The sequence below is a fragment of the Vollenhovia emeryi genome, unplaced genomic scaffold (assembly GCF_000949405.1).
Source record: "Vollenhovia emeryi isolate VEMERY1.0 unplaced genomic scaffold, V.emery_V1.0 DF939125.1, whole genome shotgun sequence".
In the NCBI taxonomy this organism is placed as follows: domain Eukaryota; kingdom Metazoa; phylum Arthropoda; class Insecta; order Hymenoptera; family Formicidae; genus Vollenhovia; species Vollenhovia emeryi.
This window is the reverse complement of record NW_011967241.1, coordinates 2542656-2569086: the sequence shown is the minus strand read 5'-3', so window position 1 is coordinate 2569086 and position 26431 is coordinate 2542656. Positions and strand designations below refer to the sequence as shown.

The 26431-nt window shown below is 37.8% G+C and overlaps 1 protein-coding gene across 2 annotated transcripts in view; it reads right to left on the bottom strand.

Annotated features, from left to right (window-relative positions):
* LOC105569257 (dipeptidase 1-like) overlaps positions 1-26431 on the bottom strand; it is a 99767-nt gene that overhangs the window by 13443 nt on the left and 59893 nt on the right. Inside the window, exon 1 of one of the 2 annotated variants that reach the window (XM_012025581.1) lies at positions 3085-3199. The exons of the other annotated variant lie outside the window; for it this stretch is intronic. Within the exon in view, the coding sequence (XP_011880971.1) occupies positions 3085-3132 (48 nt within the window). The 5' untranslated portion in view covers positions 3133-3199. Of the gene's footprint in view, positions 1-3084; positions 3200-26431 lie in introns of those variants that run through there. 2 annotated transcript variants of the gene reach the window in all.

Below are 26431 nucleotides of genomic sequence, written 5' to 3'. Positions count from 1 at the left end.
TTCGAATCGGTTGGTCGTTTCTATGCGATTTTTCTCTTTCCGTTCTAGCAATCAGCAGCAATAGTCGATAATCGAGCCTGCCTCGGTGCATTAGCGCGCGCTAATTAAAATATTTTTAACCATACGTTGCCCCAATTGATGCATAATAATTAGATTTTTACATATGATTGACTTGGAATTGACGTTAATTAAAATAAATCCACATTATGCGCGAGTATTGCGCGTTGAAAGTAGAATGGCGGTTTATTGACGGGAAGTCGATCTGTTTTCCATAACACGCGATGGGTGGGCGCACCCACGAATTCACAAATTTCGCCGAGTCCTTTTAGACACGGTGAAATAAAATCTCTTTGTGTATTTTTGCGTGACGTCAAACACGCTCTCGGCTATACGCGTGTTTCTTCGGGCCGTGTTTTTTTTCGATAAAAAACATCGAAATTCAAATCTGTTATCCGCAACAATCGAATTCAATTTGCCTAGTGATACAGTTCTGTAATCAATATTCATACGGGCGCGATAAAATTCCGTCTAAAATGTTGATACAGCGAAGATATTTTTTTAAATCCTCAAAAAAAATACTTGTGCCGATAGCGTGACAAAAATTCACATGTGGAACGTTAACTCTGTGATACAACATTCGCTTGATATTTAACACCATTATGTCGCAGGAGGGGTAACGGATTGACGGGCTCGAAAACCACTTTGATACGGTACCGGAGTTGTGCGCGAGTTTCGAATCGACGGTGGTAAACCGCATCTTCGACGCACGAATCGCATGATCCAAAGTTCGTCGAACGCCTGAGGTCCAAAGAGAACTTGATTTCCGATCAATTTGCGGCATACAGTAGAGACCGGCCAAAACAAGTGTGATACAATCTTTTCGGAAAACTTACGTCGATCGTGCATTATTCGCATCGTTGAAAAACGTTGCCCCGTGAATCGACCAGATGGAGATTCGTTAGTCAATATTTGAGGAACTGTTAGCGTATTTTTTAGATGCCAACGCTTTAGTGATGAAACACTATCACCTTCACAATAATTAGAACAATTTTATATAAAAGATGCTTTACACAGCTAGAAACTACATGTGTATTTTATATTTAATATTCTATTATATTGAAGATATTTTTACGATCTTTTATAAAATTAAAAATGGAGTCGAGTTTTTTTTCAATTTTCTCGTCAGTTATTTAAGGTTTTGCCTATACGCAACTTGTTTTGATCCGCATGCGTAAATATTATTTGAAAGATAAAACGATTGAATTGGATCACATTGCGTTGAGGCATAAATAGAATTTTCGGCTTCAGTTTTTGTAATTTTTTTTATCTGTGCGGAAATGTCTAACTCCGCAAACGCCACCCGCATGAAGTATAAGGGACATGCTTCTTCGCGAATAGAACGCGAAAACACAAAAATGTTTTGCTTACGAGAACAGTCGATTGCACTCGTGTAACGACTTTCTATAGTCGGATAGATTGAAATGTGAAAATAGCGCCGAGCTTTGTGTAGGCAAACAGGAAAACAAACCAGCCGGGTATCGGAAAAGCATACGGTGCTTTCAAACGTGAAATATTGTTGCATGGATTCGCTCAGCACGAATTTGCGCACCCAATTTTAGTACTACTACCGGGGGTAGTTATCGGGAAGAAAAGAAGAACATTATTTTTATCGATTCATTTTACAATATATAGGGGTAGAAAGTTATTTATGGGGGCAGCAGCTTGGTTACAAAACCTTAATGTGGAAACTCGTCACAATTTATATAGAAAGAATATTTATAAAAGGTAGACCTTATGTATATCACACATATTTTTAATATATAAATATATCTTCGGCAACAATTACTCGTGGCTACTTTGTGCTATAAACTTTTTCATCTTTTTCCTATCTTTTGCAATTCTCGTGTGTTTTTAATACTTATGTCTAAATTATTTAGTTACACGGAGAACATTTTCTCTTAAATATTATCCTGAAAGTCATGTGAGCGTGAACATTTTGAAGAACTTGATGAGGGTTTTTGAAAATTTACCATACTTTTAATTAGTAAACTGTATACTAATTGTATAAGTATAATTACTAGTGAAATGTATGGTAAAACTTCAAAGAAAACTCCCATAAAATTCTTTGAAATGTCATGTCCCACGATTACAATATTTTCGGAATAAATTTTAAAAGAAAATTCTCTCCGTGTACAATCCAGCGATTCATGCTAATGGTATTCGTAACTTGTGAATAATCACAAAAATGCTAGTAACCGTACTTCGAAAGTATTGCGTAGTGACAACTGTTGTTCTTTCGGACGTGTTAATGAAATAATTTTCGCTTATTGATATCACAGGAAGCTGTATGCATTGTCAAGTATAACTCAATATTATCCGCACCGCAGGATATGCCGCAGCATTCGAGTGGTAGCTGCGAGCAAGGCCAGATACTCGTGGCGAAGTTATGCGCAGCATTTGCCCGCGAGGACATAACTCCGTGCGCAAAGTTGGCAGAGAACAGCGTTGGCGTCCCTTCCGCGTTGGAATAACAAACCACCCATGTTACAACTGCGAAGCGCCAGAGGTAGATGCTGAATTCGATTTAAACCAAACCTGTTAACTGTTTACTTCCATAAGAATTCTTTTTTTTATTTATATTTCAGAAGATTGTGTGAAATGCACAGATCGTAGATATTTTCAGATATTGTAATTCAATTATTTCATATTTTCCGCGAAATAATATTCTTAAATTTTTTAATTAAATCTCTCATACAGATATACCATATATGTCTGCCATTCTATCTCTAAACTTAGAAATCTCTAAACGTCGTATGATTATAAAAAATATTTAAGCTCTCTCTCTCTCTCTCTCTCTCTCTCTCTCTCTCTCTCTCTCTCTCTCTCTCTCTCTCTCGCGTAATAATATTTCTCTAAATAAAGTTTTACATGCATTCTTACTTTCTAGATCAATGTGTGGTATTTAGGAGAACACATTGAAATATACGTTCATTTCGTAGATTTGAAGTGTGCGTACAGCATCTTTAAACTCCAAGCACGCGAAATACATCTAACGTGGAAAGAGACTACTTGTACAGGATTTACCTGAATATTACTTCTACGCCTTAGCCTGCGCTGCGTACGTGCTCCCATACCAAATGTCGAGCAGTCGGGCTTTGCTGAAAATTGTTCGGTGAAAAGTGTGCGTGATAGATGTTGAGCTGTACGTAATATTCTGGGTGTCGCAACGCGCTGAGTTTTAAAAAAATTGATTTTAGTTTCTGAAAGATCTCAACTTACAATGTCTCTTTTAATATACAATACATATACTATGTACCAGGACTTAAAATCCTCCAAATTAAATTAATCTAATAATTTTTCAGCAGCACATTACAATTAATGAAAATTATGAAAAGATATGGGCGTGTGTACAATAATCATCTTTTTAAACCGGAAAATTCATAATTTCTCACAAATCTTTCATTAATTTGCAGCAAGAATTTAATCCCAATTGCAAATAGCTTAGTGCCAAGGATTTTTAATTTTGTAAAAAATAAAGCTTGATGCAATTACAAACATTCAAATTACAATAAAATTATTTAAATAATTTAGAGATCGATACACATAAAATTTAGGGCGACGATTTCTTTCTTATAAAAATTCTAAAAAAGCTTTTAAAATTTGTGTAGTGAAACAACCGGTAAGTCGTTGCGCTTAATGCAAATACATTGGCGTACAATGTAACATCGCACATTGAGAAGATTAACAGCTCGATTCGCATTTGTATTTTAAAGTAATAGTGCAGTTGCGATTTGTGGCCACTCGCAATAAGCGAGAATTCAAAAAAATTACGTGCAACTCGAATTATCGATTAAGCGTTCGTGATATTGCATTCGTGATTTGAACAGTTCGTAGAAAATTCATTGCGGACAGATTCAATAATCCAACTTGCGGAAAGGGATGTAATTAAACGCTTTTTAATCCGTCTATTCATCCATTCACAGAACTGCGCGATGTGCAAAATTAGTAGTCGCTTGATCCGATCGTGTGCTTGATCAAACTACCAGATCGCCGATCGTCATTCGTTATCTCCCTTTCGGCTCGTCAAAAAAAAAAAGCCGAATGAACGTACAGGTGTTTGTTGTAATTTTTACATTCCACTGGCGAACAATATTACGCGAATGAAACAAACGAATCTTATGTAGGTACACAATTCGACTACCGATTGCAAATCGATAGTTAAAAAAAAGTGAAGTTTGTTACTCGGGACGAGAAATAATGACGCACGTGTAACTCGTTTATCGGAAATTCTTACATTGTAGAGGTAGAAGTTTGTTCTTCCACGTTCCTTTTTCTGCTGACCGTTGTTAGACGAGGTACATATGGCACGCTTCTCGCTGCTGTAACAACCGTTTTTAATGAACCGTACTTGTAATCCTTGCGGCAACGATAGAAACACAATAGCAGAAACCGTATGCGGTGCAATCTAGTGAGTTCAATGCGCCATCGCTTTTTGCAGCCTTGCTGTATTTACTACATTATTTGCACTAATTTTAAATGTTTCGCGGAAATCTACAGAAAATAAAATCTAAACTCGTTACATTTTATCGTAACAACTGTTTACTTAATACAGTTAAATTTCATTATTATATAATGAAAAGCCCGTACAGTGTTTTTCATTAATTAAACAATTTATATTATATTATGTAACTCATTAATGTTACCGTGAAAAGATTTTAATGTTACTTCAGAAAAATGAGGCAAAACCTTAGAAAAGTAATGAATCCAATTTCAAAGATTTGTTCACAATAATATTTTCACAATAATAAAAAATAAGAATGCCTTTCCCTCCCTCTTTTCTCTCTCTCTCTCTCTCTCTCTCTCTCTCTCTCTCTCTCTCTCTCTCTCTTTCTTTCTTTCTCTCTTTTCATCTCTATCTCTGTCTCTTTCAGTTTTGATTGGAAAATTGACGGACTCGAAATCGTTTCTTGCAACGAGAAATTTGTTAATATTCCGTTCGGAAATTAATGATTTCTACTGTCATACTCTCAGGACAGCTCTTCATTATTCACGAAATCACTTGTCAACATCCAACTAGGAACATACCGCCGAAGTGTCGCTCATTATCGGTGACGATTCTTTTCATCGCTAAAACGTGCGCGGCGTTTCACGGGTGGGGGGAGGGGGAGGGAGGATTGTCGATCACGTTCAACCATTCGGCGAATGCCATCGTCTCTAATTACACATCGCTCTCGCTGAGTACTTCTCATTATCGAGCACAACATAGTCTCACCGCGTCTCCCTGGAAGTATTCCGCAGTTACGATGGATCGATCTTCTTCCGCGTTCCAGGACTCGCTCGGGCCGAATTAAGTGCCAGCACTTAATTATTTAATAGCCGGCGGGAAAATGCGATCGAGAAGGGAATCGGGAACGTGACGATTAACAGCTGCCGTGCCGAGCCTCGCAAATCGTGCGCTTATGATAATGAGGCCCGGGTATCTGCGATAATGGCGTTTTCGAGTTCCTGCGCGTCTCAAAGCGATTTGGCGAAGCAGAAAGGGTCTCAAAAAGCTCCGTACCGAAGAATTAAAGATACCGGAATTTAATATGTTCGAATTTCAGATTCAAGAAATAATGAAAAATTATAGTCTCGAAGTTCGTCGATAAAATAATGATATAATATTATATAAAATTACTATATAAAAATCAATTTTGTTCTGAAAATCAGTCTCCATTTCTTATAGTAGAACTTACTACAGCTTCGAATTTATCTCGTCATTTCTGTAGTATGTTTAGATTGGACTTCAGTACTCAATCGGTACACACCTATGTGTATAAATTACGTAATTACGAGTTCCTGTAAAATAAGATCGTACCGCGGTTAATAATTTCCCATCTCAGTTTTTGAATATCGGATGACATTTGAATATTTCCAATGCTTATTTACAAGACATTAGTATGTTCATCAGAAACACGATATCTGAATAATAAATTATTGATACAATTATATTTATCGCGCTATAAGGCTCGTAACAAGCCATTAAAAGAAACATCATCGAGAGATTTGCCAAGGCACAAGAATTATCAATTTTATAGAACTATCGAGGATTCTATATAACATGATCAAATTTATACGCGATCACAGCGTGCAACGGAAACACCTTAAAACGTCCGCCCCAATAATAATTCCCCGGGAAAAACCGAGTGGAAGAAAAGGGGAAACATTTCACGAAAGTTAGACACTCGTGACAAGGATGTGAAAAAACAGGCGCAGGCGGTGAGTCGGAGAGGAAGGGTAGCGAGAAGAGGAAGAGGAGAAGGCAGAGCCACGAAACTTTTAAACGGGTCAGGAGGTCTTGTTCAAAAAGTCGTTCGCGAAAGCTACGCCCGCAAGCATGATATCGCAAGAAAACTCCTTTTTTCCTCTCTCTCTCTCTCTCTCTCTTTCGGTTTCGATAAAAAAAGGTCTGCGGAAACTTCAATAACCCATGCCACGCCGGCATGTCCCAATATTTAAACAACGTCCCTGCCGCCGCGATATTGTCTCGCGTGAATGGACACCTCGCAGAAATTGATGTCGCTGTAATAGCTTTCTTGTTCGCCGAGCGGCATCTGCAATCAGTCCCAATCTCGTCGCGACGATGTCGCATTTCTTTTGCATGTATTTTTCCACATCTCGCCGGCATATGAGATAGCCGCACGATAGGAAGTATCGAATTCAATACTTTCGTTGAGATTATATTGGAGGTGCCGCGACTCTTCTTGCGAACTCTAAACAATCGCGTACATATTGCTTTTCTAGATTAACTTTTTAACAAACATTTCTTTCAATTCGTTCATTTCCTACCTATTTACTCTTGAGCAATTTACTCTCATGTCTCTAGTAACATGTATGTATTCTTAACACGTGACATACATACATTCGGGCTTCCACTATTTGTCGACGACTTTTCTGACATCCTCAATCCCGATTCTGATTTACAATTCTCCGCTCTTCGTCTAGTGCCACACAGTGGTCATACATATTTAATCGACACGTGACTGTTCGCCGGATAAAATTGTACTTTCCCATCTTGCTCTTACAGCTACATTGGAGCCGGTTATAAGACCGACAGACGTCCCTTTACTTCGCCTTCATGTCCTCTCACGGGGGCAAGTGCGGGCGAGAATCGCGCGGTATACCGTCAATTCGTAATCAAGCCGAAGTTCAGCCTCCGTACTCGCGACGATGCTTTCTTCAGGATGAAAGGCATTGTGTCCCTTGTGCGGGATAGAAAATTCGGGACAGACAGTTTCGTCTGAGAGAGAAGCAGAAGATTCTCGCTATACCACTTCCATGGTTATTGTGGAATGAGCGAGAGAATACTGAAGTTTAAGTTGAAGTTTACACGACGCGGCATTGTTATCTGATCCGTCAATGAAATAATACAAGCAGAGACTGAAGCGCCAATATGTGTTTTCTCGATATAACTCATTACTTTTGTAATATGTTATAATAGTTTTATAATTAAAAATCTAATTAATGTTTAAGGAACTGGCGATACTAATGGCCGAACTAGACAATTATTAATATCTCGTAACGAATCTTCGGCACGTTTTCTATACCACTTGAGGTGCGATTCTTACACGATCCCCGACACGTTACCGACAAAATATAGAGTGAAGAAAAGTATCGTTTATCAGCAAGAGTACGTCGATTTAAGCGTCCGGCTTAACAGCGCAGTTTTGTATCGCGCTCTTAGAAGTAAGAGGACGTAGGTAATCCTTTTTAGGGTGTTTGCCGAGAGCTTCTCTCTGTTCTTCTCAGTATCGAGATCTTTTAAAACAAGTACTTTTTCCCTCGCTGCACCACCTGGCAAAAGGTAATTCTCTTAAGGATCTGCCATTTTCATAAATCTCGACGTAAACTCGTGCACGAACTTGCAAATTTTAACGAAAGGCGAGAAAGACTGGGCGTTAAGAGAAAAGATTTAAAAAGTATAAACATAAGTAACGAGCGAAAATATTGATCGGCAATATCAAACGACGATTTCGCATAAAATTTTAGCTGAAATTATCTACTACAATTGAATATATTGCGTTAGAAATAATATAACTGTGACCAAATAAAATTCTAATATATGTCTACGCGTATATTTTCGACTTTTGTGAATTGCGCGCCGATAAGGTCGGCCGTACACAGAACTGTTAAATACGCGATATTTAAGTTTTCCCTCCTCTCTCCCTCCTTTCCCAATTATGTGGGAAACACCATGTTTGAGGTCAATGGCGAATAATCAACTAATTAAAATAAGAATTAATTAATTCAAAATCAAATATTGATCGGATATTTAATGGACTAAACTAAATATTGTCTATGTAAAGATTGGGATTTCTACTAGATTAATGATGTCAATCATCAACGCCAAGTAACTATTATAAAATAATATACAAAATAAGTACAAATAAATCGATAAAAAATTGGTCTTTCAATCGAGACATTTCTTGAGAAATGTGCAATCCGCTTATTCAATCAGTATCGTTGTCTTTATAGACTAGCTTCGTAGCAGTTCGCCATTTCGCAATCCTCCTCTTGAGAAATGTACGTATACTGCGACACGACAATTGCGCATATATTGTAAAGTATGTGCTGCTGTAGATCATACTTGTCAATACCTAAGTAGACCGCTCCAACCGGCTTTGCCTAAGTTGTGCGAAGCCCGAAATACAATTTAGGCGATACCGCTTGCCGAGGATAGCAAATGCAGAAATCAGCTTTATATGCGCTAGTTTACATTCCAGGTGTAGATATGCACGGTATACGCATACAAAGATACAAACAGACCTGCCATTAGCGGGTTTACGTGGGTCGCCACCGTATAGTTACAGGGTAATGGAATGCATGGCTGGTGTATATCGGTGGTCTCGAGATGGGTAATCGAAAACCAGCCAGACCCTACGCTCTCGTAACGCGAGAGCGGTCGAGTACAAGAGCCGGAAGATCGTGCCAAAACACGCTTAACAAGACGATCGCGCGCAACGGCAAGTGTCAGAGATCAGTGTGAACGGGAGCTCTTTTTATATAGACCGCGGATTTATCTTCGCCCTTCGATTTCCTAATGAATTTTGCAAGAGCTCCAATAGCGGAAGAATAATTTCCATAATTTTTTACTTATGAAAAGGATAGTATTGAAGTTTCTCTAAAAATTCAAAGAAGAAAAAGTGTGACCCAAGATATTGGAAAGAAAGTTGCATGGAAAAGTGACTACCGGACGGTTTTAAAAAACTTTCTCACGCATCCAAGGATTAATCATAATATACGGCTATAAAACAAAGAGACTTTGTATCTTAAAACAGAATGCATTATGGATTATAGTTCGAGAGATATATACACGGAGAGAATTTTCTCTTAAAGTTTACCCCGAAAACCATGTACTCGTGGGACAATGTGACATTTTGAAGAACTGTATGAGAGTTTTTTGAAATGTTACCGTACATTCTACTAGTAAAATGTACGGTGAAATAAAAAAAAACTCATACAATTCTTAAAAGATGCCATGTTGTCTCACGATTACACGATTTTCAGGGTAAATTTTTAAAAAAACATTCTCTCTTCGCGCAGAGATAACATTTTAACAAAATTGTGAAACTGTACATCACAATATGCGTATTTGGTATAAAAGAAAAATTATATATTTTTTTTAAAAGAAAAATACATGAAATACGATATCATTCTGTTTTCTTCGACTCGTTTCCATTAACTAAGAATATTGCCCTGTCGTTATATCATCATGACTTATTCTCCGCTTATCTTTCCGTCCGTTGTGGAGTGTACTGTCTATAAGACTGCCACATAGTGCGATTATACATCGCGTACAGTTTACCTGGTAGCGGGAGACAACATCTGCATAACTGCGAGTGCGATATTAGTATTAAATCTCGGTATGCCGAAGGGGGGGGGGGATAGAGAAACATTGCTCGCAATTAGATCGAGACGTTATACGACCGTCGGTCCAGTGCAATCTGCAGTTTGCAACTTTGGCCAAGTCGTTGGAAGTCCCTGCCTTCCTGTTACCGTCTGTGCGCGCGGTGGTCTCGGTTTACGCTATACGGAGGTACGCAAACCAAGGGGGACGCCGCTATGTTTGCTCGTAAACCTCGCGTACACGCTCGGAAACATCCGATGGACAGACGCGCACGAGCAGCAAATCCTCTTCGGCGACGAGCTTTCGGTTTCGAACTTGTTCACGACTTCAGTGTTTGTTTCGTCTCGTCTGTACTTTTTGCGATGCACCTATTTACGTTAACGTTGCTATCGTACTTCGAACTTATTCACGGCGCAAATACCTATCGTAATTCGCGTGTATTTAAAAAGGACCTGAGTTGCAAACTTTCTAATCTTGCTTCCGATGTTCTCTTTGTTAACGTTGTTAAACAGTGCTGCTATCTGACATTAACAGCAATAACGGTAATCATTAGTTTTGATTTATTATTACCAGGCTCTTTTAGAATTCTTTCGGATAATAAAGTGATACACTGAGAAAAATGTTCCGATGGTTAATTTTTCCGGTTACATTTTCCGATTAAATCCGATAAAATGCAGTTACCGATATCGAAAAACCGGCCATATTTTTCATCGGATATACAATTTAATTGGCTGTATCCGTTTGTTATTATTATATGTAATTGGATTATCCGATTATATTTAATCGGACATTTTTCTCAGTTTAGTAATGGAATGAAGCTTACGTTCTTTTGCTATTCGTTGCGGAAGACCCATCTTTTTCTCTGTGATTTAACTTCCCTTGGAATCCACGTTCGATGTTGATGAAAACGATTAGTGGAATTAATGCAAATCTCAGAGGTAAACGTGTCATTTACATGTCTGATTACCTCCAAGCCTCCCGTCGGTTACATCATCGCCATATTTGCCCATCGGCGTTGATTGCCGGAGAGGATGTCGCGGTCTCATAATTACGTTCCTAATCACGTTAACGAGAATTTAAGGGACCAAGTCGTAAATCCAAGTTTGGTGCGTGGATTATTTGCGACAACTGAATCCCACGATACATGGTAACGTTAAGTAAAATCGGAAATTATTTATCGAATACACGAGAACAGTTAGAAGCGAAAAGAAGAAAGTACCAACAGTGCTAATTAACAGAACAACATCTCAATATAAAGACAATTTATAATTCGATGTACGTAGCACAATAGAAGAAAATAATAAAAATTATCATAGTAGCATCATCTGGTCATATCTAATATACGAATATACTGCAATAGATTTTATTTGATTGATGCTAAAATTTGACGCTTGAGTAAGTAAACACGCACGATTAATTTAATTTAAGTAAGTGGCATTTTAAGTGATCTCGTTAGGAATTTTTGCGAGATTATCTTGATTTGAGTAAACTTATTGAAAATTTTCGCGCCGCATTGCAGCTGCGCCGACTTCATCCGCACTGATTATTGCTTTTTCATAAGCGACCTAGGCACCGGCAATTCGATTACCTAGTAATTTACCGTCGAGTAATTAAATTCTGTCGACGACGACGCCGGTGACGGCGACAACCAGTGTCGCTTACTTAACGAAGGACGCTAGATAGCGGATGCTCGAATTTTGAACAAAGTGACATCCGTTCAGCGTGTCTCGATGGATTTTTAAGTTTTTTCTTCTGTCACGCGGCCGCTGTGCGACTGACGAAGTGGACACGGATTAACATATCGAATCCATCTATTACACGTGGGACGTCCAAGCCAAACATATTTTAGGGACCTAACATCGGGAGAGAATTTGCAATCAATTTTTTTCACAGTAAATATGCCGAGAATCATTAGTCGTCACAACTTCTTACCCTCCAATATTCAATTTCTTGTCCCAAGTCTGAGAGACGTAATTTCTCTTGAAACAAAGTGATATTGGCATTAAGTAAAAAACAAAGTTTTCTTTGCGCAAGAATTTTATGCAACTCAAGTTTTAGAAATGTAACTGAATAAGAAAACTTTTTCATCAACTAACTTTGCGGTATAATTTTACTGTTCAAACCCGCCGATGTTACTAATATTATTTCAATGTTTGCGCAATGGTTTGCGCTTTTAATATTTAACTAACATTGAACTTTGTTGAGCTACTTTATGTTACATGCAAATGTAAAACGTATTGAAAATGAAATAATTATGGATTGCATTTATGGATGTTTTCACGATACTACGCCATGGGAACGTAAGAGGAAGCGTAATCCCGATTTTGCATCATATTAGGTACGCGAGCGACAGTAATTTTACCGAAAAATTTAATTTCGCCGAAGCGCTTTGACAGTAACTTCAGATAGCAGGTGGCGCGCCGCGGAACAGGCATTTTTTGATTAATTTTATGAAGACAGGCGGATTCAAGTCTATGTCATTCGCAGGTTCAACCTCTCGGAGAGACTTTCGACGGTCGTCCCCGCCGAGTCTAATAAATATTTTCCGAGGGAATTTAGAACGCCCGCCCGACGCGCTTACTCTTCTTGAGCGGGAGCAAGATCGATCGTCGCGTAGCAGGTGCACTCGATAATCGGTCTCGTCGCACTTCACGATCCCGAAGAGTCCCGGCGTTGGGAACTTAAGCGCTCCAGTCAATTGCTCTGGATGCAATTTGTCGCTTTCGCTCGGCTCGGGTGAAGGGCTCGCCTCGCTTATATACGAATCTTCGTTTACGAGTTTGCGAAGCGTCGCAAACCTCCCCTCATATGCCGCTGCGATGCTAAAACTTGGATTAGTTTGCTTTCAGCTCCCGATGTCGGCTGAACCCACGACCCCACGAGGCGGCGGCTCGCGATGCCTCATCTCGTGGTGAAGTTGAACGCCAACGTTGCCCCTGTTTCGCCAACTCAATGCAACTCGTCACCGCGGCATCTCGGCGCGAATCTTAACACGACGCGCCAACGCACGAAACTCCGAATGAAATTTGCAATTAATTTCGTCTTACATGTCTATAGATCTCACAATCAGGAAAAATGAATCGCCAGAGTACATGAACAAGTACCAACGAATGATTAAAAAAAAAAGTGTGCCGAGTAAAGCACGTTTAAAAAGCTTCTGTATTCATAAGAGATTTTCAGTTTCTATGATTTTAAAATTTCTAAAGTCTCTCTCACATGTCGAGTGCATTAAAAGTATATCAAATTCACGTAAAATATTGCAATTAGAATGGCGTAAAATCGATTTGGCAACGTAGAGATTCAATTGAAATTTTATTTCAGGTTTAAATAATGTGCGAATTTTGTGTACGAGCTCCATCAAGATTTTCGTTTAAATTCACGTTTTCTTACACACATTATATTTGCGCCTGTGGTCGTAGGTTGTCCGTTTTCTACTATTCACTTGGCCCTGAAGAGAATTCCTCGTCTGCGTTCCGTCCATCACAAACGGCCTTAAACTCAATTGATTCTCGGGATGGACCACTGAACAACGCGCTGGTAGATTTGTCCTTAACAAAGGATCCTGATTCGACTGTATTCTATGTTCGACATACCTATGTGCAACACATTTGTGCATTCAATTCGCGTCTCACTGGCAGACGTAACATTGGAAGACCCTGGAGCGTCTCAACTGTTAGTTTGCGAATAATCGATCCAAAGTGACATTTAATTGGCACATAATATGTTCTATAAATCCATTAGTCTCATCGTAGAAACTTTTACTGCACTTTAAATCTTTCCTTTTTAATATCTTGAATATAAAACTCGGTAACGTAATTAATTATAGATTCATTTGAATCCAATTAATTCTTAAGTTTAATTTTATTAAATTTGAAAGGACATTTAAACTGTCCTTTAGGAGAAAAAATGTTTAGCAAATTGTTCATCCTGACTTGTTTGACAAATATTATATCACAAATATTATGTTGGAAATTATATGAAGTGAAAATTATCTGAAATTTCAAGTACACTGCATTAGTGATTTGATGTGGGCTCTTGATTGACAAATAATGGCGTTCCATCGCGTCGTTAATCGACCGGTAGCTAGGAGATAATAGCTTCAATTCGTGTAAGCATTCTTCTTCCTCAATAGCGACTTCATCAAATACCAATCGACTACATTTTCGAGGATCTTAAATACGGGATATTCGTCACTATCGGATTCAGATCAGGAATTTCATCTATGCCCTTCGAGTATTTCCATTATCGACCCTTCGCGAGCTTGCAATACCGAAGAAGGACGACGAGAAAGTACAAAAAGACAGCAGGGAAATTTTTCGATACGGTGGGCGTATGAAAAATGCTGATATGCACTCAAATGATTTTTCATTAAAAAAAATTAATGGGAGACAAAATTATTTTCTGCAAAAGAGCTGTTTAACGCTATGACTCTTTAAAGTAAAGAAATAATTTACAGAAACTGCAAGTACGCTATATGTATACGATCTTATGGTAGAAATGTGTGGCGTAAGACAAAATGTGAGAAGAATGTATGTGGTAATATCTTTGCGGTCGATAAGGAATATCTTTCGAGTATTTGGGACGGATTTTGAGACCAAGTTTCAACCAACTCTCTTATTTCACGCGTGTGCATATGAGAAAAATATTTTTCTGCCGAGATTCTTGTTGACCTTTTTACAGTCAACTTTCGGGAATAAATCGTGGTTACCTTTGCGAAGATGCTAAAATAATAGAAGAATTTTTCGAGAGCCCGCAGCTCGAGGTTCAACGAGGATTACATGAGCGCGAGCCTCTTGAATTCTTTTGTGTAAGTACGAGCCGCTATTAAAAGCTTCAACATTGCTCGACGAGAAAGCCCTTTTGTACTTTGTGCTCCATTGCTGAATCGCACTTATTTCACGCTCTTATTTCACGCATTATAAAGTCTTTATTATATTGTATGGTAAAATATTTTCCCTCGCAGTATGATTGTCTCATTTGATAAATAACATTCAACGTTATTAGAAATATTACGTATGTAACATACGTAATATTTTAGTCACCATTATTTTATACAATGTACGTATAACATAAAATTATTGTGCACGTGTGTGCTTTGTCGCATAGTTTATAGTTAATTTTTCGTCTAAACAAGTTATTTGTCCATTGTTCTAATTAGTTTTAAGTTTGTAACCCATTTACCACGCCAATATTACTTTTAACTTTCAATTTGACGATACAATTTGCGTACATTAATTTACAGATAACATTACTTTCACGTTTTTGTATTCTTACGTGTTTCTATATCTCTAATAGAACTACGTGTATCCGTATATGTATATACAATATGTCTTGTATATACAGAGCCGCGTGCACTTTTAAAGGACCGTTTACTTTGGTCTTCGTGCGTTGATTCTTGCCGTAAATCCGGCTGGTTTTCGCGCGCTTCCAGCATTTGGTAGAAGTGCCAGGACCAGAAATAGGCGGACGAAGAGGCGAGCAAGGGTTCATTTTCACGCAGACGAAGTGTTGTACGGTTTAATAACGGCAGGCAGTGCAAAAGAGTGCGGCGCGATCGTAATAGACAAGGTACGAGAAGGTCTGTGCACAAAGCGGCGGCATGTGCTATTATTAATCATATTTTAACGAGACACTCCGGTAAGTAATATCTTGCCTGTATTTTTTTGTAGACAGTTATGGAATTTACATAAAAGTATTTATGTATAATATTAATACAACATATTTGTAATAGGATTTAGAGTTTTATTACATGCTTATTTTGATAAATTGTCGTCTTCGATTGCCGTGTGAAAAGCAAAAATGAGTATAGCGCATCTCTAATAACAGTCAAATTAAATTCTACGCTGCAAAATGGCATCAACGTTCACGTGGCACGGTTCAATTTTGCGCGAAAAGCAGGCATGAGTTCAGACGCATGTCCCTTTCCCATGTAAACGAAGCTGCGGCAAATATTTTCCAGGCAGATGAGTCAGACTTTAACGCGATTATGATTCGGTAAACCGATATGCAACGCACTTTGTTGCACGAGGTGCCTTTTATCGATTTTCCGTATATCGTTGACAGCTTCCCTTTATGAATCTCTTATCGCCCCCTCATGATTTTCCGGTGTTTTGAGTCTCTATCGTTGCTTAAAGATTGAGTTATTTTCATCAGTAAAATTGCAAGGCGCACAAGGAAGAAGATGTGAACAGCTTCTGCACGTAAAATAATCTGATGAAATTACATATATACATAAAAATCTTGTTAGATTCTTATTTTTTTACTCAATATTACTCTTGCATTCAAAACTGTCAATGTCAGTCTCTAAATGTTGCATGATCCTTAAAGTAAATTTTAAAGAATTAATTTTTGTACGGAAGGTATCCTTGCGACGTAACGACGTTCCATCGCATTTAAGAGCGCTGCGTTCTCCCGCAGGTGCCTTTTCACGCGGTTATTGGAAATGAAATTTCCAACAATGGGGCGCTGTAAGCCGGCTACACGTAATTACTTCAAACGGGAGCTTATAATTAATACTATTTCGCTCAAGTGTCTTTCCAAAGAATTAACGGACACGAGAAAAATCGAATGCAGATATTTCGTTGATACACCGGCAGGACTTTATGTTTAATCATACACACATATTTACACAGGCATATCACACCGACATGTTGCGATGATCTCTAGATTATAAAGCGAGATTAATTCTATATCATATCAAATTGTTGATACAGATTGCACTAACAAACATTAAGCTAATGAGACTAATAAATTGTTCAATCAATTTGCGATGTTATTTTGTTGATTTTAATTATATTGCTAATTGTAATTGTGCCTTACGCTATAAATTAAATTCGGCATTAGTGGCTTCATTATTTCTCTAGATCGTTGTGGCAAATGAGCGGATTTGTTAGCATTACAGCTGGGCAATACGGGTTTACAGTGTAAAAGAACATCGATAATATCACTTGTCGATATAATTATATTCATCGCTTAAATTAAATTTAGATAAAATATTAAAATTTTGAAATAAATAATTTAATAAATGTTTTGTTTTATTGCAATAATTATATTAAAATTCAATATTTGTAATAAAATTAATATTTATATAATAAAATTAATTTAGTGCTACAGCAAAATAATGAGATTATTTTCAGTTAAAAATAATAAATAATAAAATGTCAATATTTTTAAATTTAGTTTTATTACTACCATTATTACCTGTTTTTATTATACTTTTTATATTTGCATGTTTCATTTGATACGTTTTGTTACGTTTTCTTAATTTACGTAATTTTAATTAAGCAAAATACATATCAAAATTTAATTTGTGTATGAAAAGGTCGCAGAAAATGAAAACTCTCTACCACGTTTTTGTACATTTTAAAATGTTTAAATTTATACTTCATTGAAAATTAAATTATAATTTTACTTTAGACTGCACATATCAATATTAATGATCAAAAAGTTTGTCGGGTCGTTGGTAAAAGTGATTTGCGATTGTTTTTCCGTTATTCGTTTTATTTAACCTAAATATCCAAATACGTATGTTTTTCCAGCATGAACCAATAAATTATCGACATCGCGTGATTACAGAATACATAGAGATTTTGAAGTGATTGAATTTGCCAATATTATATCACGGTTCAACACAAAAATTTTGTTTTGCCGTTTGATTATATAAATACACAAAAAGATAAAGGATTGTCTTAAAAGATTTCTTTCAAATTCGCCCCATTTCCCCTGATTTGTGCAACCAGAAATTTTTGCCAATCGAAGAGAATTTTCTACAAGTGTCAAGAAAAATTGTCGATCATGACATGAGTCAGCGTGTGTATTTGGGGCGTGTGAAAAAGATTACCTCTCTCGAGAGGTACCGCGAATCTTCCGGGTTCGAATTTTTGAAAGAGTGCCACGGGCGAGAGAAAAAGTTCGATGTTGAGTCGATTGGAGAAAGTTGCGAGCAAATCCGATGTTTCCAGCAAAGATACGAAAGTAACGAGCGAAGCAATCTGTGAGGCTTTGCAGGGATTGGACTACTGCGAAGCGGGTGAGTTCGATTTACTATCCATATCAGAAAAGGATGGTCTGTCAAATATTTATTCTTAATGCTCTACGTATATCCACAACATTGACAGCAAAATTCATTCACAAATGCACAAAGATAACTTGTGGAAGTATTAATTTCTATAGAAATTATATTAATTCATTATTCATATTTGATATTTTTTACTTAAACAGAAACTAAATAATTTACATTTAAAGGCATGTGTAATCGCAAAAATTTTGTTAAAGCTTTCTTGAATGTTTGCAATAATGTTACACAAATGATTCTACGATTCCATAACTTCAAATCTTTGACTGAAATAAAATCATTGTCGTATCTAAAGACAATTTAATAACTAAAATTGGTCAACATAAAATTGGTTCTCTCTCGTCGCGAGTGACATTTAGAAATACATATTGCTCGAACAACTCAACGATAAATATGACTTCGATATTTATTTCGTACGAGTTGCGCATTTTATCAATCGTCATCCGCGCAGACGTAACGTCGACGTGATTTTTGGATGCAAATACCGATGCTAACGCGATCCTGGGAGAATCCGTTGCACCGAGAATTGTAGCTTCTATACGAACGCGTGGCTGTAGCGATATACATGATGCGCGCATCCATCCATAAATGGTCTCTCTATCAATCGTTGTCGATTTGACATTTTGCTGCAGGTTTTGCGCGATATTTCTCACTGATAAACTCACGAATAACTTTTCCAAATTCCGCTACGGGAGATAGTTTTAAACTACATAATTCTGTGCGTCCTTCTTGCCTTTTGAAACCAGTAATTTTCGATTAATTGAATATCTCGATGAATTATTCCATTACACGTTTATAGAAATATTCGAAACTTATGAAAAACGTTTCACAGTAATATCTACTTTTATAAAAGATTAAAATAAAAGTACTGTTTGCGTGCTATGTTTTACCGAGTGGTTTTCAACTACGTATTTTGTTCGTAGGTTATTTTGCCGAACGGAACTTCTTTTGATCGCGAAGGTGACTTCGTAGTGCGTCATTCAACGTATGTACGTGCACGGATTTCATTTCCGGTTGCAGAGTGCCCCGAAGTTGAGCGAACAGAACGACTATCTCGAATCTCGCGATTCAGAAGATCATCACGAGTGGAATGGGGGATTTTCAAAAGGACGAAACGGATTATCGGGAGTGCCGCAATGTGGAAGAGGATAAAGCGCCGTCATATTGTAAAAGTCTGTTGTCGAGCAGGAATGATCGCGAATATCAAGATCTTAGCAATACGGATCCGTTCTTAGCTCATGAATTGTAAGTGATAGTTAATATATTCTATTTAGCCTGAATTAGTTTGTTCGTAATAATAGAAACACATTTCTTGCTGCGATGTTTTTAAAACAAGATATTCTCTAGAAATATAATTTCGGTACAGTTAAGTGTAATAAGCGTAACTTAGACTCTTATCTTTATTTATACGCGTGAAAAGTGACTGAGATCAAGTTTTACGACATAATATGGGTTGATTACTTTTACGAGTTTAATGGACTGCTAAATGAGGAAAGCTATGATGCTTACCCGTACAGAGATTATATGTAATTCTCAGGTTCCTATCTCAGCACATAAACGATAATAACTTTCCACATGAAACCTCCTGATTAGATGTAACGTTCATAAAGTCTATGTGCACATTATATTCGTTACATTATTAATAAACGACCTCCTAATTTTAATTAATTTAATTAATTTATAATTTATAATATTTATGTTGTTATACACATTTTATATATTTTATATAAAAGCATATTTATATTATTATTATTATTATTTACAATTATAATGTATTATTATTATACATTAATTTTATTATTGTATGGATAAATAAATGGATGTCGTGGAATATAACAGCAGATTGAAATAATAGGATAATTTAAAAAGTAGGAAATCAAAGTATCTTATCAACAAAAGTTTAATGAAACTTAGCATTTCTGTTTCACTAAAACTTCTGTGTAGTTGAGTTCAAATGAAGAAGTATGTGTAATCGAGATCAACCGTGGATTTTCGTGATTTTGAGAAGGTGGGTTCCTGGCAGAACCAAAATAATATTCTATCGATCGTACGTAATTTATAGTTACTTAACACAATTTGCAGGTTATCGCGCTAAAGCTTTATCCTATTATTACCTTATCTTGCTCGCGCTACTTCGTGTTCGTTAAATGCATGGATCTCGTAGGTGCATGTTAACGTTCACCATCCTTTTAGAAATCTTCATCTCTGTTTATGTTACATATTTGACATCCTACACGGAAACATCCTACACTTTTCCGCGCATGAATAAAAATGCGATCTCATATAAAATAATCGTATTTAATCATAAGATGTAGCTCTCATTTTGAGCAAAATTTTATTAATAAGAATAATTTCGATATTATTATTCGCAAAAAAGTTTCGTTACTTGTGTTTCTAAAAAAATGTGATATATATTTTCAACGAAAGGCAGTCTCGCTAAAAATCAATCTCTCTGGCTATTATTGGGCAATCTCGCAGTTACTTTTCCGCCAATTTCCGCTCAATCGCCACCTCACCTGAACCGCCAAGAAACTGCAAAATAGGAGGTAAACTCGCAACCGTCCACGCGCGCTACAGTGGCCGTAATTAAGCGGGACGATTGCAGTAACATCTCCTGCAATTTCCGTCTAATCGCCAAAAAGATACCAACAAACATTATATATAAAATGCAGTCGTAGCAAATGGCTAAAGACGATCGAACCGATCGAGACAATTTTCTTGATAATTTTCGTTTGCCTGTTGTCGCATTTGTTACAGATTCTCTTATTCTAAATTATGCCGATATGTTATTTCGCTTGATCAAAGTTCAAATAAACTATTGAATAAGATATATCAATATCTCATAATATAAAAATTTTCTCCATAAATTTTATACATTCTAAAACATGATCTTACAGTAAAAATTTGTATGGTTATCAGGTACAAAGTAAAATGCTTATATATAAAATATTAAGCATTTAATATAATAATTTATATAAGACTACTGTCCCTCTCTCTCTCTCTCTCTCTCTCTCTCTCTCTCTCTCTTTCTCTCTCAAAATTTTATCTTAGATATACAATAGTATGTTCGATCGTCAATCAGTACGTCCGTTTATTGTTCCTTTCTTGGTTTTGGTGCTTTTGTTTTGTCAGAAAAAAAAACTCGAGCTTGGAGCCCGAGAAGCTACGACTGTTCTCCAGCGATTCTTATTTCTCCTTCGTGATTTCCGTCGATTCATCTCCGGCTAGACCTAGAGAAATCACGGAGATCTGATCGCGTGTTTTCCCTTCTTCACAATCGCTTTGTTCGAAATTCCTTAGATTTCTACCATACAATCGTATGCCGAAACCGAGGCTGTACTGCGCTAATGCTGAAGATGCTGAGTGCACTATATTACCAAAAAGACCTCCATCGCCCATCAGGTTTGTTAAGAAATAAATTTGAATGCGAACGGTGTGTTTTAAAATAAAAATAAAAAATATATATGCAAGGTAGTTAATATTAAAATTACAATTTAAAGATCGGAGATATATTATCAGTTTTCTAAGGACGAATTGCGAATTTTAATAAAATTTGAAACTTTTTGACAGACTTATTTTGCCCGGAAGATTCGATCTGCATGCTAGAACCGAAGAGTTATTAAAACGACGAGGCATTGCCAAAGCTCGAAAGTATTTGCGGGAATTTAAGGATCGAATGTCGCAGAGCGTGAAACAAGTTTGGGATGCGGACGCCGATTTGGATTTGGTTATTTGCACGCTGGTGCTTCAGGCGTTGTGTGAAAATGTGACTCTGACAATGGCTGGCACAGATATAGGAACTGACATTCATACTTTTGTCAATATGGCCGTTAGTTGGACATTAGTCGACTTACAAATTTTAGATCTGACTATGCTGGATGAGCAAGAACGAGCTATGTTCACTGAAATGGAATTATTCGACGCTGACGGTACGTAAACATAAGTTTCTTAATTTTTGTGAGCCTGGATAGCTGAAAGAGCACTCGCCCGGCAAGCTCCCAGGTTCGAATCCTGGTCTAGTCCTAGCCAGTTATTTTTTTCGCCGAAAATTAATAAGTGGTACGTCTTAATGCCTCTACATCCTCGAGGATACACCCCTATTTATTACTATGGAACTTTAGCCACTTAAAAAATATATACACATATTTATACTTTGTCACTGCTGATCAATTAGCTGTAATTTGTTACGTGAATGTAACGTATAATCGATCGTGGCTATAGAGACCGTGTTGTAGACGAGACGCATCATAGTTGAAGTATCGGGAAACTAACTCAAAACCACACTTAACTATTATATACTCATTAACATTAAACTATTACACACAAAACTTGTTGCGATTAATATATGCGATAATGTATTATTTGTAAGCCTGAATATTCATCATAAATTCGTCAGGGCATCCGACAAGCCGCGAAATGGTCGTCTCTTCGAAACTCCGTAGAACTCTCTTCGAGGTGCATCGCCCAAAGTTTGACCCGCACGTCTCGATGCATTTGCATCGTAGTTTACCGTGGTCGCTGGTCAATCCGGCACATCAAACGGGTGTCGTCAAATTTTACCCTAACGTGAGAGAACGAATTGGCGAGAAGTTACCGGACTCGTCGCAACACGTGAAATCAGTCTACGTAGCGGACGTTACGTGCTTTCACTCCAGAGAGTTGTTTATATGACTTAAGAAAGAAATTCAAATTTGAGGGATTAATCGCGAATAGGATGGCAAATTGTTTATGTAATTTTTCTCTAAAATTATTTTCGAGATATTTAGCCTTTGTCAAACTTTTTGGACACCCTGTACGTATATAATACTTCAGATTGCAATTACTTTATTGCCACTTGAGGCAGAAAATATCGCAGAATTTATTCTGAAAAGATTCATGAAAATAATTGAGAAATGGAGATGCAAAAAAATTAAAGTTAAACCATCATGAAATCTATGGGAAATAATTTGAGTAAATTTTAAGTTTGTATATAAAGTTAAATAAAAATAACAGAAAGAAAAGTAAAAAGCAATTTGTACCATTAAATTACAGTTAGTTATGCTAGTAAATTACAGTTTCATATTTTCTCTGTAACTTCTTTTGTGAAATAAATGTCTAATTTTCGTGACTTCTTTATTGTTTTCGAAAGCAAGAACATTTCTCTTTTAAAGTTCTCCTTAATAATAAAAATTTCTAAAACTGTGATTCTTGCAAGTTTTGTCACAGATATAATTAAAGGGGTCCTGCATAAATAAATACCCTGAGAAATATGGTTTTAATTAATTACCACTATATTGCGATTCGGGTTCAAGAAGCCATAAATATTTTGCAACTGGGGAAATTTCGCTGCGAGTATCGCAATAATTCACGTCGGTCGGCCACCTTCTGCGCGATGATGAAATTTTTATGATCCGCAATTTCAATCTATGGAACTCGTTAGTCGGACGATCGTGCGGCAGTTAATTAATTCAACGAAATTAATTTGGTAATATTAATTATATCATTAATTAATTCTCTAAACGATCGTTTTCGGCGCGCTTTCGTAAAATTTCCCAGGTAACGAATCAAAATTATTGGCGTATAAAGCTGTCGTCAATTTTACCGGAGTGCTTCAGCATCCGTGCAAAATTGCGCGGACATTTTCGATGCGTGCAATATTCACGTCTATATTATCGTTCGATCAAGTGGAAAAATGTAGCTAGCGTTGCATTAGCACGACGCCCGAAGGTTGTCAGGTGTGCTCGGACCCTAAAGGCTCGAGTTCTTCGCGCGCGAGAATCGATGCACAGGATCAGAAGGCGCACCTGGGGCTGTCCCTGGTAGGAATATAAACTGGCCGCGGTGACGAATATCGCGGGCGCGAACGTAACGTGAAGAATAAAGGAAGGAGAACAGCGACGATGTTCGTCGGACATTTAATGGACTTTTCGCCTCGCGGCGCCTCGCCGACTGCTTGCGCCGACTGCTGATTCAGCGTGGAAATTACGTCAGCTTCCTCGAGAGGATGGAGCACATGCGGAAGTGCCACGCCTTTCTCTTCCTCTTTATGGCATCTACCAGTCCTCAGTCTTGTCTTCAGCCGCGACGGCGGCTGAACAGCGACTTTTCTCTCAGAGGATGCGCGAGTTACGCGTCCAAAGTAGACACGCGTTAGCGGCAAGTTGCCACGGTTTTGTTAAAAACAAAAAACTAGAAATATGACTAGTTTAAAATATCCGCAGTGTTTCAGATAAATTCGTCTCGGTTTCTACATTATAATTACAATTAGTTTTGTTGTCTGTGTCTCTGTCACGTATAATGTACTTCTAATTAATTTAACTCATTTATTTATAATACAAACAACTTGTCAGAACTGAATTGAAACGTCTCTTAATGCAAAGGTAAATTGCTGAGAGCAAGAGACATAAGCACTCAAAAGTTAATACAACTTTTATGATCTATTTCGCTTGTCGCAGCCGTCGGAAGCCAAACCGCGAAGGCTTTTTTCCACCGAGCACGATGACTGGAACCTTCAATTTTCCATGTCGCGAAATCGCATTTGCGTCGCCGGCACTTTCGATATCCCTCCTTTAACACGGCGCCCATTAATTGCTTAAAAGCCTCGGGTTACTGCATCCCGTTAAGAACTAAAATATGATTATCGAGAGGTAATTAACGATCCGACGTGCACGTTATAATGAATTATTCATGTATTGTGCATAGCAAATAAATTTAAATTCTGTTAAAGTTGTTGGCAGCAACGTTGGTTGGATATGCAACGTACATCAGAATAATTTTCACTCAATAAAGATTATTTCCAGTAAATATTTTAGAGCTTAAGGTGTAGAGGTAAATTTATGTTTCAGTAGAGATGAAATTCTTTTTACGCGTATCCGCGAGAATTTTCAATACGCGAATTACATCCTTATGGAAATAAACGTACCTTCACGTTGTACAATATCTATAAAAAACCTGACGTTTTTAAGATCTCTTCGATATCACGCATTCAAATATGGCGCCGAGAGATTGTAAATAATAGGTATTTAGAATGTAAACCGTAAGGTAATCAGCAAATATTTGTCTAAAATAAATATCCTGTAGCTCATCGCATTTCATCAACGAGGAAGGAAAATATCCGCGGGAGCTGCGCCCAAAGGGGTTTAAATATTCGCAACGGCAGAATTAGCTACATGCGTTCGCATCCTCCATCCATTATCTCGTTACCCTCCCCCCCCCCCAAACAATACATAAGCTCGACATTGTCACGCTGATTACTCGGAAGCCGCTAATAACATCGTATACAATGCCGAACTTGCAGAGCCGGTCGAATCAATGCCAGGCACTCTTGCGGAGGCCACCACCGGGGCTGTCCTCGAAGCTGATAAATATTCATGGCTCACCGTGGTTGGCACGATTTCCTCGTCGTAAAACGGCCGGATGACGCGGGGCGAATCCGTGCGACAGTTCCATCGTTCCGCGTCGCGATAATCGCATCGAGTAATGCCGCGCCCGCTTGAATCGTTGAACGCGTCGTAATTGAACCCTCGCTCCTCACGGGGCGGCATTTTTGAGCGAATTAAATGGCATGCGGCGCTCACAGCCGCGGCGCGTAATATTGTATCGCTAATTACGAATTCTGCGTATCTGCATATCGGGGCGGGGGGGGGGGGGGAGGGAGGGGTTCAATTGCGAACACGCTCGATGATTTAAGCGGGCGATTTAAGCGGCGTATCTTAGGGAAACGTTATGGGGAGTGAAATGCTAATGAGAAGTGACGGCTGGCATTTGAATCACGGAAATGCGGAAATAGAGATGAAGAATTGATAAAAAATTCATCTCGCTACACGCCCGCTCTACAACAATCAAAGGATTGTCTTACGATCGTTGAATTTTCTATTCTTTTCCAGCCTGATCTATTCAATTTTAATTTTCACGACGAATAACCGGGATCAAGGAGGCTGAATCTATTGCTTTCATCGGAACAAAGTACGAGAGGGACACTTTTCTACCTAGCATTTGGGGGACGTTGTATTATATTTTACATCACTGAGACGCGTAACCAACACTTTCCGAGTATCTACACGGAAAAAACTGATTTAGTTGATTCAGCAAATCTATAGCTTGCTGAACAAAATTAAACGTTTTAAAGAAGTAAATTTGCTAATGCAGCAAAGAAGTCGTATGTAAGAGCAATCGTTACTTTGTTCATAAAACAAATCGATTTTTGCTGAAATTATCTTATTGTTAGTTACTGCAACAAATCATTTTCGCTAAGTGCGAGACGTAGCGCCAGCCTCTGAGTAGTTCGCCGACCGCCGCTAGGCCGCGCATGGTGGCGGCCAAAAACTCGGAAGCAAAATTCAGTCTCGTAGGGTATATAAGAAGTCCTATTTGGAGACGATACATTTTCTTTTTAGTATGTAACGTCTCCAAATAGAACGTCTTGTTCTCTTCCACGCCTCTCTTTATACCCTACGAGACTGAATTTTGCTTCCGAGTTTTTGGCCGCCACT